This window comes from Mesoplodon bidens, assembly GCF_964165515.1.
Source record: "Mesoplodon bidens genome assembly, chromosome: 4".
Lineage (NCBI taxonomy): Eukaryota > Metazoa > Chordata > Mammalia > Artiodactyla > Ziphiidae > Mesoplodon > Mesoplodon bidens.
Window position 1 is genome coordinate 173,573,316 of NC_138160.1, and position 23,659 is coordinate 173,596,974.

Consider the following 23,659-nt stretch of genomic DNA (forward strand, 5'->3'; position numbering starts at 1 on the left):
CCCTAAGTGTGGCCCCTGCCGAAAGCCTCCTGCCCACAAATCTACCTTCCAATTATAATTTGTTTCTCTGCCCCGACCTGGCTTTCCTGCAGGGAAGGGACGACTGATAGCCCTACGGGATGGTCACTGTGACTCGGTGCATGAGTCTGGAGAGGGTGGACGCTGGCACTGAGAGCCACCTGCCAGACAAGGTGACACCTGCAGCTGGCAAGGTGGAGCCCTGGGAGGCTCTGCCAACTCACCCCCGCCGGGCCTTCGCTTCCGTACAACAAGAATGACAGTCCCCATGTCACAAAGCTTTGTGAGGACTAGACTTCCGCACATGCATGATGGAATGATGTTGGTGAAAACAGGAAAACTGTATTAGTCACTGCTGCTAAGTCATATCGCCCCGTAGCCTCCCATGAGGTCACGGTGACCGGGTGCACACTCCTAAACACGGAGGTCCTTGCCCACTTTTGAGGGTCAAACTAGACTTTTTGGTCCACAGTGAGACAATAGCCCTAAAAACTACTTTTTCTTAAGAGAGAGGATTTTTTTGTCTCCACAGTATCGCTTCATCTCTCACAAGCAGAGCCGCGCCAATTTGGAGTTTGACTGAAAGTTGTGGTGTAGAAAGGAAGAAGGCAGTGACACAGGGAGGTCCTGCTTCATCTGGGGTTGGGTTGGGGGAGGGTGGGCAGGAGAGGAGAGAGGGGAGAGAGACGGGAGTGAATGGCCAGGTTCACTTTACTCCCTTCAACTCTGACTCCCAGGTCATGCTTCGAGTTGGGGGCCGGGGCGGGGCAGAGAGGGTAAAAACAGTCCCGATGTTTGGGAAAAAGATGCAAACAGAGAGAGCTTGAGCCTGCTCTCTGGGACCTGGGAGGGGACAGGTTCTTGTCAAGGAGGGGTGGCTTCAGAGAGCTGAAATGGAGTCCGGCTCCCAGCTCTGCCTAGGGCATCCAGGGACAGTGGCAGGATAGATTGTTATTTGGAAGGAATTCAGGGCTGAGTTCAAAGAATTAGCTCATTTTATGCTCCCAACAGCCCTTTGAGGCCAGAAGGAGTGGTGTCAGCCCCTCCTGAGAGATGAGGAAGCTGAGGCTGGTCCCCAAGGGAGGAAGGAGATGCAGGGCTTCTTCTCAGGTCCTGGCCCAGACCCTGCCCGTCGGGGCCCAGGATCCTCCTGTTCTCCTGGTCCCACCACTGGGGCCGATGGCAGCCACTCTCATCTCGGGTAAGGGGTCTTGTGTCCTTCTTGGATGCTGGGCAGGTCTGACCCTGACTCCTGATTCGAGAGACAGGAGGGCGCCAGAACCCTAGGATCCCTACCACCAGGCGCTGGACTCTGCGAGGCAGAGGCCCACCTCCTGCTGGGGGTGAGGGCCAGGCAGTCAGAGCCAGGGGGTGTCAGGCTGCTGAGCGAGGGCCCAGCTGGGGAAGCTCTGTCTTCTGAGCTGCCCATCAGCCACCAGCTCCTGTCAGTTGGGCTGGGCACCCTGACTCTGGCCTCAGAGACCAACTGGGCCTCCGGGACTACTGAGGAGCTAGAAAAGGCACGTCTGGAGCACACCCAGCAGATAGCCAGCAAGGAGGCCAGCCCTGCCCTCCCAGGTAGCCTTCCACTGTGGTGCACCTTTCACTGTTTTCTCCTAGGAAGCCTCTGCCCGTCCACACAGGGACACAGCTGCACACAGTTTGCTCCTCTTAGGGAGGAAAGGCTTCGAGCTGGGTGTGCCCCAGCCTCACCCTACAGCACAGGCACCTCTTGGCAGCTGCTGGACCTTCTGGGTGGTCCCCAACCTGGATTCCCACTCACAAGCCCTCCCGGTGGCCTCACCTGAGGCCCGGCCCTCCGCAGCCCCCTCCCAAGCAGGTGGGACCCCCACGGTGACCAGGTGGCCTGGGACATCTTCTTGCTCATTACGGTGGTGTGGCAGAATCCCCCCACCTGCAAACGGGTTCCCCTCTGGTGTCTGCCTCCCAAACCACACGTTGCGACTCATCAGAAACAGGAAGGGCAGAATGCAGGGCTTGTGGGCCATGGAGGAGGCTGGCTCTGCTGAGGACTGGGCCTTGCCCTGCCCTGCCCCGCCAGGGCCACGCCAACTTTTCAGGGGGCTGTGAAATTGCCATAGCCCCCTGAGGCCAGCTGCATCCCACTCTCCACAGGATGCTGCCGGTGAGGCCAGAAGCCAGCAGGGCCCGCTGTGGTGTAGAGACCCCCGGGAATAAGTAAGATGCCCAGTAAAACACTTGCCTCCATAATAGGGACACAGCTACAACATTTCCGCCAAGCAGAGAGCTAACAGACATGGCACAAAGAGCCACAAAGACAGAAGGCAGCTTCCAAACATCTCCCTCCCGACTCCCCGCCCCTCCCCTGACTCCCATTCCATCTCCTCCACAGGCAGACAAGGAAGCAGCACCTTCCCACCTCGTGTCCCCCCCGCCCCACGCATCATTCTTCACGATGGTCGCCACTCAGAAAAGGTCTGACCTCCTGCTTCCTCTGCCTGAAACCCTCAATGGCTCCCCGGTGCCTTCAGGAACAGGCCTCAGCCCTCAGCCTGGCGCTTGGGGCCCTCTCTAAGCTGGCCCTGGCTGGCTTCTCTGAGCTCCACTTCAGCTACTTTCCTCCAGGAGCCCTCACTCCTGACAGCTCTGCCTTCTTGGAAGCCAGCTGCCCTCTCCTGCTGCTTGTGCGATGGCTCCTACCTGGAGTTCCCTCTCCAGCCTCTGAATTCTTGAACTACAAGAGCATTTGAAAAAACAAAGAGCAATCGATGTATTTCAAAGGAGGAGGGCAGTTACCACCTTGGTACCCTCCTCCTACCGCCACCACAGGGCCTTCCCACTGCAACTGGGATAAAATCAAAGCCCTGCTCCCTCTTCTCAGGTTGCCCTCACCTTGCTCACCATGGTCCAGTCACTAACCTGTGAGCTCCTTACGCAGGGAGCCCATCCCTACCTCAGGGCCTTTGCACTTGCAGTGCCCTCTGGTTTCTCCTCCTCCTCCCCCAGCACGACTGTCCCCTGTTCAAAGTGAGCCCTTAAAGTAGTTGTTCCCAGACTGGACTATGCACTTGATGTGGAGGCACCCCTCCTCCTCAGTCACCGCTGTGTCCCTAGCAGTGTCAAGCACACAGTAGGTGCTCAGTAAAGAGTTCTGAATGGGTGAATGAGTGAATAACATTGGTAAACGTGCAACAAGAGGAAATGGGCAAAATGTGTGTCAGCAGCAGGGTGCACGATGCCCTGTAATGATCAAAGACCCAGCTAAGTGCCCAGGTGCCTCCCCACCCCCACCTGCCCTCCTGAGGCCTGTGTGCTCACCTCTGCCCAGACCGCAGGAGGAGGGGAAGCAGGGACAGTGTCCTTGAGCCCTGTCTGAGAAATTGATCCTGGAATCTTTAAACCTTGGGGAAAAGGTTCAAAGCCGCAGCCCTTCTCTGTGCAGAGAGAGGCCAAGAGCTCTCTTGTTTGGGGAAATACACCGTCATGCGCCTTTTGCTTATGCAAAGATGCAGCCAGGTTTCTGTTCTGGAATAGACAACAAGGAGGGACACAGGCTCTGCAGGATGATGTGAGCGTTTGCTTTCTTTGGGGCAGAGCTCTGCCCTGGGCGGCCAGTGAGCCCTGGCCGGTGCCCTGAGGCTGCTGGGAAGAGGTGACTCTCTCCCCTGCCAGGGTGGAGGGACCGGTCAGGACAGAGGGGGCTGGTCCAGGTCTTGGGGCTCCTACTGAGGCAGGCAGGGGCAGAAAGGCTGTTTGGGTTCTCAACCCTTACGTCCAACTTTCCGGAAAGTTACCACCTCTTCCCTTGAGCCAAGCTTTGGCAACTAAGAAGGAGCCCGAGCACCCTGGGGGGAGAAGCCAGGCCTGGAGGAGTCTGTCGTGAGGCCTCAGGAGGTAGGCACGTGGCCCGTTTTGCTTTGTGGCTTCTCCAGGAACCCTTGACATAACTGGGAAGAAGGCTGGTCTCTCTGAGCCCCCCAGGAGAAGGCTTGGACCGCCACGGCGGAGGTGGAAGTGAAGAAAGTGCTGTAGAACCTAGGGCAGAAAGTCTGCGGGCTTCCAGCGAGTATTTTCATTCGTGTGCATCTCATGACACATAAACGGGACTGCAAAAGCCCAGTCTCATTGTGAGAATAAACATTCCCTTTGCAGATCTTCTTTACCACTCATTTCTCAGCAAATGCTTCGTAGGCAAAGCAAGAACAAACACGACTCTGGCCTCTGCTCAAAATATCAAACTGCCATGAAATGCAAATGGGCAGGACAGGAGTTACTAAGGTCATACTGTGCACAGAAATGGGAGGCAGGTGGACCCCCTTTTTCAGCCCCCAGGACCCCCACTGTGACTCCTCGCACGAAGGTGAAACTGTTCAGTCCCCAATCCTGCGTGAGGTCACACTCTCCTGGGCCTGGGGACATCTCTGCAGGTCCCCAGGGTGGGGATGGGCTCCTCCACTCCCAGGCAAGTAGGTTGATGCCCAGAATCTAGGTGGAGGCTCAACAAATGTTTACTGTGCAAATGAAGGAACAAAGCTGCCTTAAACAACTGCCCATGTTGGTGCTGATTACTTCCAAGAAGCTGCCCATACTTCGTCACTTCATCAGGTTGCATGGGTTCCAGGGTGGGCTCGGCCATGTGTTCCAGGGTGGGCTCGGCCACCATCTTACCCTGTGACTTGGGTTTGGTACTTTGCCTGTTTGAGCCTCAGTTTCCTCATCTGTGAAATGGAGGCAATGCTAGTTCTAGCCCCTCAGGCTGTATCGAGGACCGACCTCAACACTATATTTAAAGTATCCAGCAAAATCCCAGGCACACAGCACAGACTCAGTAGAGCTGTCATCAAATGACAGAAGGTCAAATACCCCGAGTCCTTTCTCTGGGCCCACCTGGGCTCTCCTCAGGGCCACCAGGAAAGGCCTGCCTGGACTGCAGTGCACAGCCAGGCTGTTTTCCAGAGCCCATGCTGGGGGCTTGGGCTCTGGAGAGCCCCAGACCTGGGGTTCTCCCTGCCAGCTCCACCACAGGGTAACCAACAGCCACACCACCACTTGGGGCCTAAACTTCCCACTCACCACCCGAGAACTCATCAGAAAGGGATAATGCCGCAGAACAGGGAAGGACAGACCCTGCTGAGGCCACAGGACACAGAATGACTCATCTGAGGCCAAAGGCTAGAGCCCATCGTCCCGCCCAAGCCAGTTTGGAGGGCACTGACAGGAAGGAGAAGAGAGAAGGCAGGGATCTTGATTCTTGCTGGCAGCGGCCCTGGCCCTGGAGAGTCCTGGGATGTCACCCATGAGCTCCTCAGCCCTCCCTGACCAGAGCCCTGAGGGCCTGGCTTGGAGCCTCCTCCAGGGGAAGCACTTCAGGGAGGCCCCTGGTGGTGACACCTCACGGCATCCTCCCCGGCCCCCCACGCCATCCCTGTCTCAGAGCCTGTGAGCACGACCCCACCCCTGTGATGTGAGCAACTGGGCACCAGCATGTCATTTGAAAAAACAATGATTTTTCGTCCCTCCTATAATTCATATTCTTCCGCTTCCCTATCACCATGTGACCCAAGGAAAGAAAGAGGGAAAATGCCACCATGGGGAGGGGGGCCATGGCACCTGGGAGGTCCCTGGGGAGGGGAACAGGGGAGAAGCACCTGCCCTGGTTGATGTAGGTTAGGGGAGGAGGCTGAGGAGAGGCAGGAAGTCAGACCCAGGGTTATGGCCCCCCACCCCTGCTGCGGCCCCTCACACACCTTTAGGGTCAAACACAGATCCTGAGAGCTACGGGTCCTGCTCCCCACTTGGACCCTAAGATGAGACCACATTGCAAGAGCAGAGTCCCCTCCCACGGTGGCTCTAGCAGGAGGTGAGAAACAGGAGGGGCTCCTGGGAGTAAACTGGCCTCAGTAGTGGCCTGGAACACCCCCAGCCCCTGAGAGGTGTGTGTGGGCTCCGGAAGCTCCTGCCTATGCTGGTCGGGGTGGCAGAGGCTTCAGACTGGATGGGTCATCACGGCACCAGACCTGGACCAGGTGGGGCTCAGCATACCTGAGCAGTCCAGGTAAAGAGTCTGGGGCCAGACCTGACAGTAAAAATGGCGAGGACTCAGGCCAGCCTCTCCCCACTGCCACTAGGGCCCCAGGGTCCCCCACGTGATGAGGAAGAAGGGAGGGATCCTGCCTACCAGGCACTGACACAGAAGTGACTAAGGAAACCCTGACCGTTCACACTGTCACCTGTGCCTTTGGCAAAGGCAAGGGGCTCACCGGGAAAGGTGAGCCTCCCAGCAAACTTCGCAAGCTTCAGAGCAACCCTCCTTGCAGCATCACAGCTCACTGCCAGAGCTGTCTGCTGTGAATATATCCCTCCTCCAGAGTGAAATCACTCAGCACGATTCCTAACCCCCAGAATGTAAGGAGCCACCTTGGAACACAGTGGGAAACACTCCTGTCCTGCGTGCAGCACATGGCCCCTCGCACCACAAGATTCTGTTCGAGTAGCTGCACTGTCTTGCCAGTCTCTGTCCCCGGGCAAGGCAGTGTGTTAACCACCTGGGCCCAGGCTGGGAACAGGCGCCCGGAAATGTGGAAGAAGAGAACAAATAGGCAGCTGAGAAGATGGATGAACATACCCTGCTACACAGGGAGCCCAGAATCAAAGGCAGAGGGGCTGAGTTCTCGGACATGCAAGTACCTGCCCCAGGTCACTTCAGGGTCAGAAGGGCCACAGGAGCCCACAAGGCCCGTCTCATTGTTAGGCTCAGCTGGGGAGGGGCAGGAGGACTGCCCCACCCCCGCACCTGGCTGGCCCCCACTCACTCTGCCGTGTACATTCCCCCAGAGCTTGCTAGGCTCACCTGGATGCTGCTCTCCTCCAGGCCGTTCCCCCGCTGCACCATCACGGCCTCAAATCCCTTCATTTGTTTGTTAGTCTGCTAACTGCCACCTCCCTCCGCTGGACCTGTCTGTGCCCGCTGAGAGCTGGGGGCTCTTCTGCATCCTTAGCTGTTGCTTCCTCAATGCCTAGAACCCAACTGGCTCCCAAAGCTTCAGGATCAATCCAAGCTCCCCCGTTCTGGCCAGCTCTACCCTCCGAGGCCACCCTGCCCTGCACCCCCATGCCTGTCCCCCTCCAGGCCTCCCATTCCCAGGACACGCTGAAGGTCTGCACAGAATTGCACCCTCCCCACCTTGTCCACTTCGGAAGTGCCAACTTGTGGTCAATCAGCTCAAGGCTCACCTCGGCTCTGACCTCCCCAGCCAGGCCCTTGTCCTTCCGGCTGCACTAAGGCAAGCCAGTGTGTCCCCAAGAGAGCCAAGCTTCTCGAGGACAAGAGCTGGGCTGGTATGGCAGACGTCGTGGATGAAGGAACAACAGCTGCACCTCGTTGGTCAGCTCTGACCCTCCCAGACCTGTGCCAGGTGCCTCCTCACGGCACGACCTTTCACCTCCTGCACCCTGCCAGGGAGCATTACTACCCCCGTTTACCTACTGGGGAACAGAGGCTCAGAGAAACTGGGAGATTCACCCACGTGAGCATGCGTGGGAACCAGGGCAAAGGCTCTGGGGAGCAATTTAGCAAATCTGCTGAAATTAAAACTGTACATTCCTACGACCTGGTGATTCAAACTTCCACCATAGATGCTGGAGACAAACAGCCTTGAGCATCAAGGAAGAAAGGACAAGAACACTTATGCTCCTGGTACTTCTTTTCCATGGACAGATAAAGCCTATTTTTTTAAAAAATATTTATTCATTTATTTATTTATTATTTTGGCTGCATTGGGTCTGAGTTGCAGCACGCGGGATCTTTTAGTTGCAGCATGTGGGCTCTTAGTTGCAGCATGCATGTGGGATCTAGTTCCCTGACCGGAGACTGAACCCGGGCCCCCTGCATTGGGAGCACAGAGTCTTACACACTGGACCACCAGGGAAGTCCCAGATAGAGCCTATTTTTTATGGGAGTCGGTGGGACCACAGTCACTCTATGAGAATTCATTTACTCATTGATTCGTTCATTCACAAGACATTTCCTCAACACCTACTCTGTGCCTGGCTCTTCGCCAGGTGCTGAACATGCAAAACCAGGTAGGCAGACCCTCTGAATCTGACATTAAATTTCTGGCGTCTTTGTGTGAACCCCTAACCCCCCTGAGACATGCCAACAAAGGGCCCCCTGGGCAGTGGAGGAGAACTCAAGTGTCACTCAGCTACAATTCCTGCGGCACAGGGGGCAGCCAAGGAGGAGCCTGGATGGGAGGGACAGCCAGACGGGAAGTGTCGGTTGTCACCTCTTTGCTGGAGCTTGCAGAAGACAAGGAGTGACACTACCCGGCCCTCCTCGTTCCGGGGGACTCTCACTCCTGCTTTGACAACTGCCAGCTGCCCCAGGGAGGCCAAGGACAGGCTGCTCTGAGGCTTCCCTCATCAGCTATCAGGGGGCCTCCCAGAGTGGGGAGGGAGGTGTAGGGGAGTCCAGGGGGCAGGAGAGTGCTGCACACTTCAGGGAAGACGAGGCAGAGGTGAGGACAGGCCTCGGCTCCCCCCATCAGAACGTTCTCTGCCTGCATCACCATCCCTGGGAGGAGGGGGCATCTACCGTCCACCCCCGTCCCCACTGGAATGTGACTTCATGCAGGCAGGGCCTCAGGCCTGCTAACGCGACATTCTCAGCACCTAGAACTGTTGTCTGGCACATAGCAGGTGTTCTAGAGACGTGCACTAAGTGAATGAGTGGGTGGGTAGGTGAGCAAACCCTAGAGAGAACAGGAAGACACAACGGATGAAGAAGCCAAGGGGAAAAGCTAGAAGAGTCATAGATGGAAAAGACAGTCCGGGCTGTGGGCAGCGGGGAGAGGACTGGCACCCAGGCCACACAGGTATGGGAATCTCACCTTCCACACCCTACCTGTGCCACCCAGCCTCTCTGAGCCTCAGTGACCTTCCCTAGAAAAGGGAACCTCACAGGGCCACTGGGGCAACGTAGAGCCATCATATAAGTGCCTCCTTGCCTGGGGCCAGCATGTGTGAAAACTCAGCCTCTTAGGCCATAGGGAGAGGCATTTCCAATAGTAAAAGGCATGAACCCCAAACTCCCTAAGAGAGATGTTTCTGTCTCTTCAGACCCCAAAGCAAACTCATGACTCCCCTGACAGTATGTTGGTGGATCGCGAGCCCCTTAGCCTGGCACAGAAGGCTTTGCCAACCTCATTCCTGCTCTCCCCAAGCACCCTACACTCCAGTCGGGCCCAACCTTGCACTGTGATGTGGAGATGCCGCTGAGCCTTTACACCATGCTCCCCTCCCGGTCAACTCTGCCTCTGCATTAGGGGCAGTGCAAGGGGCCCTCATCTGAGGCACCCTTCCCTGTGACCCTGTGGTACTTGCATGATCAGCAGGCATATTAACCAGGAGGAAATTACGGATTCCTTGCCCTGCTCCCCACCCCTCCCGTGTTCCAATCTCTCTGAGCATAGGGACATGAGTGCCTGCTTCTGCACCCCAGTGCCCAGAGTGGGGCCCATTTAGACCAGGGTTCTGAGAGCGCCCAAGGAGCAAATACATGACCGGGGACAGCTCACACTTGAGGCATGCTCTCCATGTGCCCAGAGAGCCACTGAGCACTTTTCTGGTGTTTAACTCAAGCCATGCTCAAAACAGCCCTAGGAGGTGGCACTAATTATCCCCCATCACGGCATACAGCAGGGCAGGGCAGGCAGTCGCTTCCTTTCTTCTAGGCCTGAAGGAACAATCCACCCGCTGACCGGCCAGTCACGTTCTGATTCACTAGTGCAGTGTAAGGTCTTAATTTCAATTTGTTGCCAATGTTGAAAAGTAATTAGATTTCCTGTAAAAGTTGGATTTCCAGCTTCTCGGCGGGGTGGGCTGGGGCACTCACAAGAGTGTGTCTGTTTATTCCTAAATGACAAGTGAATGGAACCCAGGAGGGGATCTCCAGAGGTGCCGCCTCTCCTGTCGCCCCAGTCCCCACCACTCCCTATTGTCCACAGCCTGGACACCCTGATTAGGCCTCCTGCCTGGCTCCTGTCAGCATCTGAGAGCGCTGCCTTCTTCTAAGTACTGTATCAGCCTCATACACTGCTGGCCCTGATAGTCATACTTCCTGGTGGCACACAGGGCCATGCTCTCAGGCCAGCGGGACAAGCATGAGGAACAGGAACAGTGCCAGGAACGTCCGGCTGTGGCCACAGCACCAGCAGACCCTGGGGCCTGGGGAGCTGCCGTGTGACAGTGGGAACTTCTTCTCCCCATCCTCACATCCTTTGCTACGGCCAGGCCCAAACCCACATGTGTCCCTTTGCCCCGGGAGCGCTGCTTGCTTCCCTTCAGCTTAAGGGAACCAAGTTTTAGTGTCCAGTTTCAGAGATGTTTTTCTCTTCCCCAAGAACCAGAGCCAGAGACACGTGAATGGGACTTGGGTCTATGCTTTCCCCCTGGCCGGTTTGCAGCTCTGTGGCCAGTTCACGAGATCACCCCCAAGACAGCAGAAAACATTCCTGTCCTGTCGCTGCCTTCCCCACCATCACCACGTGTCCCCAGCATTCCTGGAAGTTGATGAGAACTGGAGCCCATGTGCCTCTGATTGTTTGCAAATCCTGGCAAGGCTTTGGTGAGCCCAGGCCAATTTCTGGATTAAATTAGAAAAGAAAAGAGGGAAAATATCTGAATCCTGGCACAGACAGAAATCATTCAACAAAAAATGTTTAAGAACATACTGTACAGAGGACTGATCCCACACTAGGAAGGGTCAAAGGGTATGGCCTCGGCTCTGAAAGCTCAGAAACCCCTTTGGATCCCATGTTCTCCATGAGCCTAAGGAGTGTGACTGTCCCTGACAGAAGAGATGCTTGGGGTGGGGGTGGGCAGGCAGGAATTCTTCCAGAATATGAGCAATTAGCCCAGGTGGGAGGAGCAGCTCTGCTGGCCCAGAAATCTTGCTCCTCCTACTATGTAGTTTTAAAATGCTCACTCAGTTGCTTTAAAAAGAATCCCCAAAGTGACCTCACAGACCCATTCAGCTGGCAAAGCTGGGGTGGGGGTGGGCTGGGGTCTGAGCAGGCAGAGGGTGGAGCTCAGCTCAAGTGTGAGGTTCCTGCAATGGCCAGCAAGAAAGGGTTGCTCTAGCTGCAGGGGCTCAGAGGCCTGAAGAGGGAGAGAGGGAGCTTGTGTCCGGGGGGTACCTCTTGTCCGTGAGTGTGCCCGTCTTTACGGATCGGAGTGTGTGGGAGGTGTAAAGATGAAGAAACCAAGTTCAGGGCAAGGCAGGAACCTTGCCAGGTAGGTAAAAGCCAGGATTAGGATGCAACTGCTTCTGACTCCAAAGCTGGTCCTCATTCTACGCCCAATGCTTCCCTAACACGTATGCCCGTGTGCACGGACAACAGTGGGAGGCAAATGCAACTGTAAAGTGCTGGGGCCACAGCTCAAGGTGGGCCCTAAGCAAGTAGAAGATTTCTTTATACTTTGAGAGCGAATACTTCTTGAGAGCCAGAGAGTGGCTTTGTGGGCCGTATGGTCTCTGTCCCAACTACTCAGCTCCACCATTGTAGTACAAAAGCAGCCATAGACAATTCATAATGAATGGCACAGCCACGTCCCAATAAAACTTTATTTTCAAAAACAGATGATGGGCCGGATTTGGGCTATAGTTTTGGCAACCCTGCTTTAGATGTTCCAGTTTATCTTGAAAAATTCAGGCGAATTTTGCTTTAACTCAGTAATATGTCCCAGTTTACTTTCATATAAAATTGATGTTTTAAAATGCTTGCCGTTCGGAAAAAGTGGCACTTTAGGGGGAGACACCTCACATCTGTACCGTGGCCTCAGCAGCCTCTGGCAGGCCTCCTGAGAGGACGTGCTCCCAGGAGCAAAGAGCCGTCTTCTGGGGCAGGTCATCACCCAACACACTGGCTTGCCTCACATCTAGAAGGGGTGCAGGCAGACCAGCAGCTCAGTCAGGCAGCAGTGCTGGTTCTCTATGGATCCTGAGAGCCCGAGCAACCACCAAGGCCTTTGGTTGCTCAGGGAAGAGTAGGACTGAAATTAATGCTTTAGTTAAATGCTATAAGCCATATAGGAAGCACTAGTCTTGTGCCTAAGTTTTATATTTCTTGAAGTCTTGGCATGAATAGGTTTTACTTTTAAAAGTGCATTTGTAAACATATTACTTTAATAATGGCTCTCGAGTCTTCCCCGAAGGCATTCCTCCCTGGCCTCCCACTCACCTGAGCCCAGAGAAGACCCACTGTCCATGCCTGACAAGGTAACTGGAGGTTACCGCGAACATGAGGGCTGCGTCACCGCATGGCTCCTTGGTGTGCCAGGCTCGCACTGCCACAGTACTGAGTTTGAAAGCACAGACTAGCTCAAGGGCTGGCACCAGAGTCAGCAGCAGGCACCTTCAGGAGTGTTGACTGCCTCCCAGCCTGGGAGCTCCAGGCAAGGCAGGAAGCCCGTTTCCAAGGAAGAGGGGTCAACAGGACCGCAGTTCCCAGTGCAGAGGGGGGCCCAGGCACAGGGGAGTTCCTTGTCCTCAGGGCTGAGCCTGGTGAAGGTCAGAAGATGAGCCAGAGTTGAAGACTCAGGAGGAGGAGGAACGGGATGGCGGCAGGGGGAGGCCAGCGCCGAAAAGGCATACCTAAGTAGGGGACCAAGGCGGGACCCAGCAGCAGTGTGGGACAGGGGCCCTGGAGGAGCCAGCATGGTTGGAGGGGCCGCACATCTGCCAGTGCTCCCCACTCCATCCTCACAGCCTACTGGTGGTGGGATCGAGACCCCTCCTCCCTCAAACATGTGGATGAGGCTCTCTGGCAGCCTTCCCCAAGGGGTCCCAGCCTCTCTGGCCCAGTTAAAGGACCCTGGGCCCAGGACACAGGGCTTCATCCTGGGTTTTCCAGCAAGCTCAAGGCTATGGTGTACGAGAGGTAAAAATCAGTGCAGACGGCCCCAAGGGATGAGGCCTCAGCCCCCAGCCTGGCCTCAGTGCTCAGAAGGCACCAGCTTTCTTCATCTGGGCAGGGAGCCGAGAGCGGTGGTAGATTTGAGCTGAGCCTCCAGACGAGTAGAGGATGGGGATGGGCCATAAGAATGGGGCCTGAGGCAGGAAGCACAGGCTCAGGGTCCTGGGTTCAGGGGCGAGTGACCAGGGCCCACGCCCAGGAGGGCTCTGCACTTGGGCTTAACACTCTGGGGCTACCATCTTGAAATTCATCATTTTACCTTTGAATTTGTGTTTTGCGAGTGAAATCCGCTGGGACAGGGAAGCCTTGGCTCACACGTGGTCCCTCTTCCACAGGACAGGCTCCTGGCTTCCTACTTCCCACTCAGTGACCACTGCAGGGGCCTGCATGCAGGTGCAGGGAGGGTCAGGTGGACACATGTGCCCTGGGGCATCTTGGGGCAGGGCACGACCTGGGTTGGGGCGGTCGGCCTGTGGGAAGGGGAGATGCCCTGTGTTCTTTCAGTGGCAGCTGTCGGGAGACAGGACAGGCAGCTGTCAGGCCCCGGGGGCACAACCTGCATCGCTGGCCAGGACCGGGAGCCCTCAGGGAGTGCTCCCTCATGGTTCCAATCCTGGGGGCGGCCTGTCTTCCTCCTCCCAACCTTCTTAAGTCTGGTTGGTGCTTTGTCTGAACTTCCGGTCAGCCTGTGGCACCCTTCGGGCACAAGCCATAAAGTACAAATCTGTTTAATTTTGGTGATTTCCCCATGCTGGTTAAATGTTCTAATATCTGCATTTAAAACAGGCCTTGTACAATATAAAGATGAATGGTAAAATGCATGATTATAATTAAAAATCCTAATTTTTCTTCGCTTAGAGCAATAATAAATAGAAAATTTTAAAATCTTGACAAGTTGAAAGACTGTATACGAAAGGAAAAGGCTTTGTATAGGTACCTTTTATGACACTTCTTCCTGCTCTTTGAATAAGAGAACCACATTTTCAATTTGCACTTGGCCCCGGGAGTTTTGTACCCAGGAGACATTCTGGGTGTGGGGTTGCCGCAGCTGAATGCACAGCAAGAATGGTCAGGTGGTCAGTGAGGGCTGGGGTTTGGAAAATGATGCTGCTGACAACAGGCCATGGGAGTCACTGTTGGGGGCAACCAGAAAGAAACTCCAGAAGATTAACTTCTGGAGAGGGCATGAAATGCCAAAGACAGCCCCCAAGGGAAAAACCAGGGAGAAAAAGGTTTCAGGACATGACTACACACAAAAATGTAAGCCATCAACAAACCAACCCCAAACAAAATAAAACAAAAGGCAAACAACAAAACTGGGGAAAACATTTCCCACACAAACATCAGACAAAAAATTAACCTATTTTAATATAACAGTTCTTCAGATTAACACAAAAGAAGCTAAAGTCCCAGGGGAATAAAGAACATGAATAGGTCAACCATAAAAATATAAGATGATCACTGTTTTAAAATATATATATATTTTTAAATGGGACCTCCTTACCATCAAATACCTACAACTTACAACAAAAGTATATCCCTGTTGTAGCTATCCAACTGCCAAAGCTAAAAAGGATTTGGCGGTGTGAAGAGGTGAGGAGATGGGCATTTACTCAATGGAACATGAATAGGTAAAAATGAACAGAAAGCTTCCTGACAAAGAAAGCTTTAAACTGCACATAAATGTGGACCAAGAATTGTACTTTTAGGAACTTAGTTTAAGGAAATAGTAAAGGATGAGTAATAGTTTCAGCTATAATGATATTCATTACTATTAGTGGCCAAACTAACATCTAAAAGGGAAATAAATTTTGTTACATGAGTCATATAAATAATCAATTACCTAAAAAGTATGCTACAGTCACGTGGTGCAATGTTATGCCATCATTAAAATGAAGTACTAGGCAATAATTGATAGGAGAAAACATCCACAAACCTATATGAATATATTCTAGTTTTCCATCATAAATAGTATATGGCATTGCAGCTCTATTCACAATAGCCCGGAGCTGGAAACAACCTAAGTGTCCATCATCGGATGAATGGATAAAGAAGATGTGGCACATATATACAATGGAATATTACTCAGCCATAAAAAGAAACGAAACTGAGCTATTTGTAATGAGGTGGATAGACCTAGAGTCTGTCATACAGAGTGAAGTTAGTCAGAAAGAGAAAGACAAATACCGTATGCTAACACATATATACGGAATTTAAAAAAAAAATGTCATGAAGAACCTAGGGGCAAAACGGGAATGAAGACGCAGACCTACTTGAGAATGGACTTGAGGATATGGGGAGGGGGAAGGGTGGGCTGTGACAAGGCGAAAGAGAGGCATGGACGTGTATACACTACCAAACGTAAGGTAGATAGATAGTGGGAAGCAGCCGCAGAGCACAGGGAGATCAGCTCGGTGCTTTGTGACCGCCTGGAGGGGTGGGATGGGGAGGGTGGGAGGGAGGGAGATGCATGAGGGAAGGGATGTGGGAACAGATGTATATGTATGACTGATTCACTTTGTTATAAAGCAGAAACTAATTAAAAAAATAAATAAATAAACTTAAAAAAAAATAAAAAAAAAAAATAAATAGTATATGGTACATGTTAAATATAGCATATTTTAATAAACAAAGAATGTTACTTTTCTAGATTTGAGGAAGAAAAGAAGGAAACTGGACCTCAAAAGAGGTGCTTGAATGGATTTGTGGGAGGGTTCTGGACGCCATGAGACCCTTTCTACATCCAGGTGGCTCTCTCGAAATGCTCAGCAAATATTTCCAACCCTTCTGACCCTCGAGAGTCTGAGGTGGAAAGAGGGATGGATTAATTCCCATTTTCCTATGAAAAAAGTGCATTAAATGTCTTGCCCATTAATGTTGGAAGGAAGTAGCACCTCTAGCAATTTCCTACTGCCCTTAGAGTCACATCCAAGTCCCTCCATTGACTGGCCTTCCTTGCCTCCAACTTCCCCTCTTACTTGGGCCCCTTGTTCCCCACATTGGCCCTACTTCATGGCTGACATAGAGTTGATGCCCAGTAAACATTTGCTGACCGTACTGTATGGACAGGAGCTGTGTGTATTAGAGCAGGATGGGCTGTGTTGCAGTTAACAGCGAATCTACCACATTTCAGTGGCTTAATACAGTAAAGGCTGGTGTGTGTTTCCTTGCACACATCACAGGCGTATGCAGGGTGGGCGGCCCTGCCCCATTTTGTGGCTGCAGCTACTGGGACATGTGACTTCCAAGGTCACTGTGGCAGGACAGAGAGAGAGGGAGTGGATACACTGGCTCTCAACTGCCTTGGCCAAGAGGCGACCTACGTCATTTCCTTCCACACAGGCCGTTAGCTAGAACTAGCCACACAGCCCCAAAAACGAGGTGCAAGGGAGGCTGAGAAATGGAAGGTAGGGGAGCATGTGGATATTTGATGAACCTGAAATGTCGGTGTCACACCAGGACCCACGTCCCAGCCCAGGGTCTGCCACAAAGAGACCCCAAAGGGAGTCCTGCAAGCAGAATAACTGAATGCTGAGGGAGACCAAGCTGGCTTAGAGCTGCCAGGGCTGAGCCACGCCGACACCTGGCCCGACACCTTGGCCTCTGCTGCTCCTTGGAGCCCACATTCCCCAGGTCTTTTGCCATCGGGACCCCCACCAGACCCTCCTCCCAGGGCCTCTGTGACCTCCCTCAGGGGACAGACTGTCCACCCAGGGCTGGCCCCCAGCCTTAGGAGCTGGAAATACTTCCATCCTGGTCCTGGCTGTCCTCACTGCTGACCAAATGCCTCACTTGGAGCACAGTCTGGGCCGGCTGCCGCCACATCTGTCCTGCATGTTGCTGCTTTGGCTTCAAATGCTGGGAAGCCCCAAGACCAGCTGTGCGCTTACAAGAAGAGGGAGCCCTACCCTGGCCAGGCCTTGTAGGGTCACATGGGGCTCTGGCTGCAGCTTCAGGTGCGCCAGCACCTACCGGGTCTAAAGGCCCCCACAGCCAGGGCCACCCACACTGCCATTTAGCGCCATGTGCTGGTCAAGTTCAGAGGAAGGGCACAGCAGGCAGAAAGCAGAATGGTGCTTCCCAAGGGCTGGGGAGAGGGGGCAATGGGAGTTATTTTTTAACGGGTACAGAGTGTCAGTTTTGTAAGATGAAGAGAGTTCTGGAGATGGGTGGTGGTGATGGTTGCATAATAATGTGAGTATACTTAATGTCACTGAACTGCTCCCTTGTAAACAGTGAAGATGGTAAATTTTATATTTTTTTCATAATTAAAATTTTTAAAAAATTAAAACAAAAATTCTATTGGAACGTGATTAAATTAAAATTTCAGTTCTTCAATTACACGCCACATTTCAAGCACTCAAGGGTCAGGGTGGCTAGTGGCTATTGTATTGGACACGCAGAATTAGAGCATTTCTAGCAATGCAGAAAGTTCTATTGGACAGCACTGCTAAAGAAGCTCATCTTTTCTCAAATATTCCTGCCTTCTCAATCCCCGTCCTCCCCAAGACCACCAAAGGGCTCACGTGCCTTAGATCATCCCCAGGGACTCTTCCCAGGGCATGCACGTACCCTGGATGAAGACACTGAGCCTTAGAGGGTATTGTCAAGGCAACACAGGATCCAAGCAGGGGGCCTCATCTCCCTTAACCACACTGCACTCTTATGGTGGGAGCTCAGGTTGGAGGTACAGATACCCCCCCACTGTCGTGTCTCCCTGAGCCCAGGAGTGTCCACCAGGTCCTCTGCCTCTGCAGGACCAGCCGCTGTGCCTGGAACAAGCACCATTTGCAGGATGCAGCAGGGGAAAAAAGACATGGCCCAAGTACTCTTTCTCAGCTCCTCCGATTCATCTCCTAAAATCCCTTTCTGTTATGATCAAATTTGTTTCAATTTAAGAATTTTTATATTTCTCATGCTGTTCAAGAAACTAACCAAACCACACCCTTATCCAAAATTGAGGTACAGTTGGGTCACGGGGATGTAAATGAATAAATTGAAGTTAACTGGCAAAACCAAGACAAAGCTCTAGACTTCCTCCTACCAGCTCATGGGCATAAGGTGTGCGTGACAGAGGGACCCTCCACACCAGGGAAAAGGCGGATTTGATCCACCAGCCTCAGGAAAACACTCAGAGTCCTTGCCGTACTTGTCAAGAATAATTCTAAACCTGCTGTCGCTAAACTAAATATTGTCATCGTCACGATAGCAAAACCACATTTATTTAGAGACTGTAAAACACGTTCACCTTCATCATCTCATTTAATCCTCACCGACAACTCAAGGTGAAAATTATTGCCCATTTTAAAGATGAGAAAACTGAGGCTTAGAAGACTGAAGCCCATTCTCAGTGACATACCTGGTAGTGGTGGGGGCAGGGGTAACCCAGGTGCAAAATAATAAGAAATATATATATCTGGTCTCGGCCCCTCATTCCTGGCACAGACCTCCTAAAACACTTGTCATTTCCTTAATGATGGGGGTGAGAGGAGCATCTTTTGTTATTCATAATGTGCCCCTTTCAACCTTACCTGAGTTTATGTTAATGAAGCGATTCTTGGTGGGCCCCTAGATAGTTCAGGATGGGGGCTGGTAGCCAGAGGAACCAACTGTGTGATGAGAGAGTTGGAACTTTCAGCCCCACCCCCAACTTTCAGGGAGGAGAGAAAAGCTGGAGATTGAGTTCAATCACCCACGGCCAGGGATTTCCCCAATCATGCCTGCAAGATAAAACCTCCATAAAAACCCTGAACAATGAAGTCCAGAGAGCTTCCAGCTTGGTGAACACATCGAGTTCTGGGATGGTGGTGCATCCAGAGAGGCCACGGAAGCTCCACGCACCTTCCCCATGCCTTGCCCTGTGCAGTCTTCCATTTGGCTGTTCCTCAGTTGTGTGCTTTCTAATAAACCGACGATAGTAAGTAAAGTGGTTTCCTGAGTTCTGTGAACTGTTCTAGCAAATGATTGAACCTGAGGAGCTGGTTGGTAAGAAGCACAGCTGACAACCTGGGGGTTGAGCTCGGCATTTGAAGTGGGGCCCATCTTATGAGACGGAGCTCTTACTCTGTGGGGTGTAGGCTAATTCCGGTGTGAAGAAACAAGTAGTTTTCCTTTACCAGGATTCAGGACTCTCGAATTCCAAAACCAGTCCTTTTGTCCACTGGGTTGGAGGGCAGTATAATACTTGGGGAAAGACATATATTTTGAAGGCAGACAAGATTTTATATCTACCAATTTTATAGAGTTAGTGTGAAGAGTTCCAAAGGTAATGCATGATAAGTGACTAGCACAAGCCTGGCACACAGAGTCACATATTAAGAGCTCAATATTTGTAGCCATCATGGTATTATTATTACTACTATTATATTAAAGGTACTTTTCAAAAATAAGTGAGATTAAGTGTGACAACACTCTCCAAAAAAAAATAACATCAGCAAACAGACTTCGGCCCTGCTTTGCAGATGAGATGGCTGCATTCCAGAGGGTCAAGGACTTACCTAAGGCAGGTGGAGAGGAAGACAGGCCGGCAGGCAGGGGTTTACTCCTGGTCCAGTGACCAGCTCATTCATATCCTCCTTCTTGCCCTGACCTATCTCTTCACTAGGGCTCTGGGAGGTCTTGCCCAAGGACCAGCTGAATTCCCAGGGGCTCACCATGACCCAGGAAGTAGAGCTGAGAACCAGGCCAGGAGTAAATGTCCCAACCCCTCACTGCTCGCCACCAGCTGGACCTCTGGAGGACCCAGTTCACTGACAGGCTGGGGAGCAGCCCTGCTGCTGTAGAGCCCCCTATCCCCTGGGCTTCCCTGACCACCTCCAGCCCCCTACAAGCCCAGGCTTCCTTCCACAAATCCACTCCTCCCACAATGCTCGGCCCACAGCGTGTCCTGGTTGCAGGCCCACTGCATCTCCCTCCAACCCCTAATATTATCCCAGCAGGGCTCAACTGAGGCACCAGGCAGTGAGGGGCAGGACCTCCACACCACCCTAGGCAGAGGCAGGAACTGCATTTTCTACAAGGTCAGGATCCTATACCTCCTGGGGTGGAAGGGGCTGGAATGAGGGGAGGGGTAACAGCTTAATCTCTCAGGATTGGGTAGACAGGGCAGGTGTCCCGTGGTGCCACAGGAGGCTTAGGTGGCACCCAGTCACCCAGTTAAGGAGCCCAGTCTCACAGGGAGAAACGGATGCTCTCTTCCACCTTCACTTCCTCTAACTACCTCAAGGAGAAACCTCGGATGGGTGTCGGTCTGTCTGTCCTCCTCTCTAAGACACACTAATCTCCCATTTGAACATCGTGGGCTGTGGTGCAGACCCGGTAGAAAGTAGGACTGTCTAGCTGGATTTGAATAACATCACTTTACATTTTACTTCTAGGTTACCTTTACAATAGAGCGAGGTTGCCTTTGTAAATAATTTTAAGTTTTAAAAAAAGTCAATTGATTTACAGGAAAATACACAGCCTATACCATGTGGGTATGATGAAAAATTAAGAAAACTGGTACACAAATGACGAGTTTCTAGAAAGCTGCCTTAGCATGTCAACCGCCTTGCCAAGTCAGAACCACCCCCCTCCACCCACCCTTTGCAGAGGAGAAAACTGAGGTTCAACAGAATCGATGGGAGGGTCACCTTGTCTCACCTGGAGACCCAGACGGCCTCCCTGTGACCATGTCACTCACCCCCAGCTCCACCGGGAAATCGTGGCAAGCACAGCTGCCCTGGCCCACCTGCTGCCCTCGCCTCCCAGCCCCACGCCCAGTGCCCTGCCCCTGCCACCCCACCCCCACTCACGATGTTCATGAGGGTGAGCAGGTACTTCTGCACATGCTCCTTTCCGTGGAACTGGACCACAGAGTCGTCCACCCCCAGCAGGACCTCGATGTTGTAGTCGTCGTCGGCAGCATGCCTGCGCACCCTCTGCCTGGAGCTGTTGACTCGCTCCTCCAGGATGCCCAGGGCACGGCTGAGGCTGTCCAGGCTGCCCGGGGAGATCCCTGGAAGGAGAGAGGACACAGCCTGTAGCAGCAGCCCAGGCTCACCAGGGACACCGCAGCGGGACAAAACCCCACTCAGATGCAACTCGGCACCTGCCAGGTGCCAGCTTGGCCATCAGCTTGTCATCATCACAGCACCCTAACCGAGGGCATTTCTGTCCCCATTTCACAGAAGAGCAAACTGAGGTTCAGAGAGGGCAGCAGTGATGGACCAAGTCAGCTCAGACCCGGCGGCATGCAAACCCACAGCTCGGCCATCACAGAGGCCAGGTTCGGCACCCAGCAATGAACAGAGAGGGTGGGAAGCTGGATGGGCAGGGTGGACTCTTCACCCATTCACACACTCACACACTCCCAAAGGACCACCCAGTGCCAAAGAGCTGGTCTCCCAGGCTGGTCTCCCCATTTATAACTGGGGAAACTGAGGCCCAGCCCAGGTGGTATGTGTTTCACAGTGTCTTTTCAGACAGCTCCCCTTCTGGAACTTTCTGCTCAGTCCCTGGCTGGAGCTAGGTCCCTCATCTCTATGCCAGGCCTGCCCACGCAACTCCTGGGTTGGGGCCAGGCCGTGGGTGACCCCCGACCCCAGAACTGTGCCTGTCCCTGATGCCAACTGCCAAAGAGATGAAAGGTTGCCTGACTGAATCATGCAGGAATCAGGATGAGCCCCTCTTATGACAACTCGCCCACAGTCTGCCGGGCAGGGGCTCACTCCATCCCCCACAGGCTAAACACCTGGCTCAGAGCGGGGCAGACCATTTGGGACATGGGGCCTTAGGGGCTGCAGCTGAGCGGGCCAAGGGCTGGATCGCATCAGGCCCAGGACCCCAGGATGTCATTGTACCATCTGCAGAGCTGCAGCATCTGTCTCAATCCCCTTCTACTTTCCCACTGGGTCTGGAGCCCACCATGGACCAGAGACCTGGCCCCTACCTCTCAGGATTGCAGCTGAGCTGGCCAGGCTGACCTTCAGCATTGCTGGCAGCCACAGACCACACTGTCCAATTAGTCTCAGTGCCAAAGCCTCTGGAAGCCCCTCACTACCCTGCACTGGTCTCTGTGTCCACGCCAGGTCCTTGACCCCAGGGTCCTGCCCCTCCTTGGCACTCCTCGTGGGGGGAGGAACAGGTGTGTCTCAGAGACTCTTGCCCTGGGAAGGACCTAGGACCTCGGGTTATCATGACATCACCAAAGAGTCTTCCAGAACAATTCTTCTCACTTGTCCCCTAAGCTCTTTTCCACGGCCTCCTCTGGAGGCACAGAGAGGCAGCCAGGCCCTCCGAGTATGTCTCCTCATCCAGTGCTGACAACAGGCCTCTTTGATGTGCCTTATTGCCTCCATTTTACAGACCAGAAGACTGAGAGAGTCCCCCACCCAGCCAGGCTCTCTTCTTTACACCTGCTGTCTGTTAGGTTTCAGGCACAAACCTGCAACCTGGTTATGGAAGGAAAAGTGGAGGTGAAGGAGCAGCAGAGGGGGAAGGGCTGCACAGAAAAGAGGAATGGGCTAGTGCCAGGGCTGAGCGTCTGCTGGCATTCCTTACCTCCTGGGGTCCTTGTGCCCCCGCCCCAGCCCTGTAGTCCCCCATGTTCCCCCAGTATGCACAGGCACACACACACTCCACACACATGCACACGGCAGGCACTGCCCAGGGCTGCTCCAGGGAGAGCGCCAGTGCAGAGCTCATCCTTCTGCTGGGCTGTCTGGAGATGATTCAGGGCCATCCTTGCTGCTCCCAGGGGAGACATCAGCTACTTAAACCTGACAGTGGGTTTGAGGAATTGCTACTCTATTTTTACACATTTATTTCTTTGCATTTTCAACAAGCAGGGACAGCTCACCTTCAGAACCACCTTGGGAAGCAGAAAGATGGTAATTTCCATAAAAAAAACTCTTCCCAGGGAAGAGGCTGCATGTTACCCTCTGCCCCTGTCAAGCCAGGGGTCACTGACAGGTGGCCCCTGAGCAAAACCAGACCATGGGGGTGCCTGTTAGGGCCATGTGGTGTTTTTTAAATACCTTATTTGGTTGACAGTATTTCAAAATTTGGAGATTCATGTTAAAACCTAGAATAGCCAGCTTGTCTGAGAAATTAAGAAATGGAGTCACTGTAGAGGGGGAAGGGAGTTTACACTGTGCTGTGGAGTGACGGCCATGCCTGGAAACAGGACACAGGGGCCTGCCCCCTGGCCTGCCACCCTTGCTGCCCACTTAACCTCTGAAGGCATCAGAGTGTGCCCCCAACCCTAACCCAAGAAGTCACCGTGCAGTGACTCCTCTTGACATTTTCTGAGGGAGGAAATGGGGCTGCCATCAGGCCAGGGCTGGCTCGGGTACATCTTGTAGCTGCTTCTGCTGAGCAAGCTCAGTTTGTTTTTTTTTTTGTTTTTTTTTTTGCGGTACGCGGGCCTCTCACTGCTGTGGCCTCTCCCGTTGCGGAGCAGAGGCTCCGGATGCGCAGGCTCAGCGGCCATGGCTCACGGGCCCAGCCGCTCCGCGGCATGTGGGATCCTCCCGGACCGGGGCACGAACCCATGTCCCCTGCATCGGCAGGCGGACTCTCAACCACTGCACCACCAGGGAAGCCCGCAAGCTCAGTTTTTAAATAAATTGTATGTTACAAGCCCATTAAAAACAGCAATGTTTTCTAAGAATGCATTAGAAATGTTAATTTCACCACAAGCATAA

General features: G+C 53.3%; 1 protein-coding gene and 1 long non-coding RNA gene across 2 annotated transcripts in view; one reads left to right on the forward strand and one right to left on the reverse strand.

Moving 5' to 3' along the window:
• Nucleotides 1-23,659, forward strand: part of LOC308617132 — a 387,539-nt gene that overhangs the window by 327,035 nt on the left and 36,845 nt on the right. The window lies entirely within an intron of this gene.
• ADAMTS2 (ADAM metallopeptidase with thrombospondin type 1 motif 2) overlaps nt 1-23,659 on the reverse strand; it is a 232,722-nt gene that overhangs the window by 73,381 nt on the left and 135,682 nt on the right. Inside the window, exon 4 of the mRNA XM_081233868.1 lies at nt 20,768-20,970. Within this exon, the coding sequence (XP_081089994.1) occupies nt 20,768-20,970 (203 nt within the window). The remainder of the gene's footprint in view (nt 1-20,767; nt 20,971-23,659) is intronic.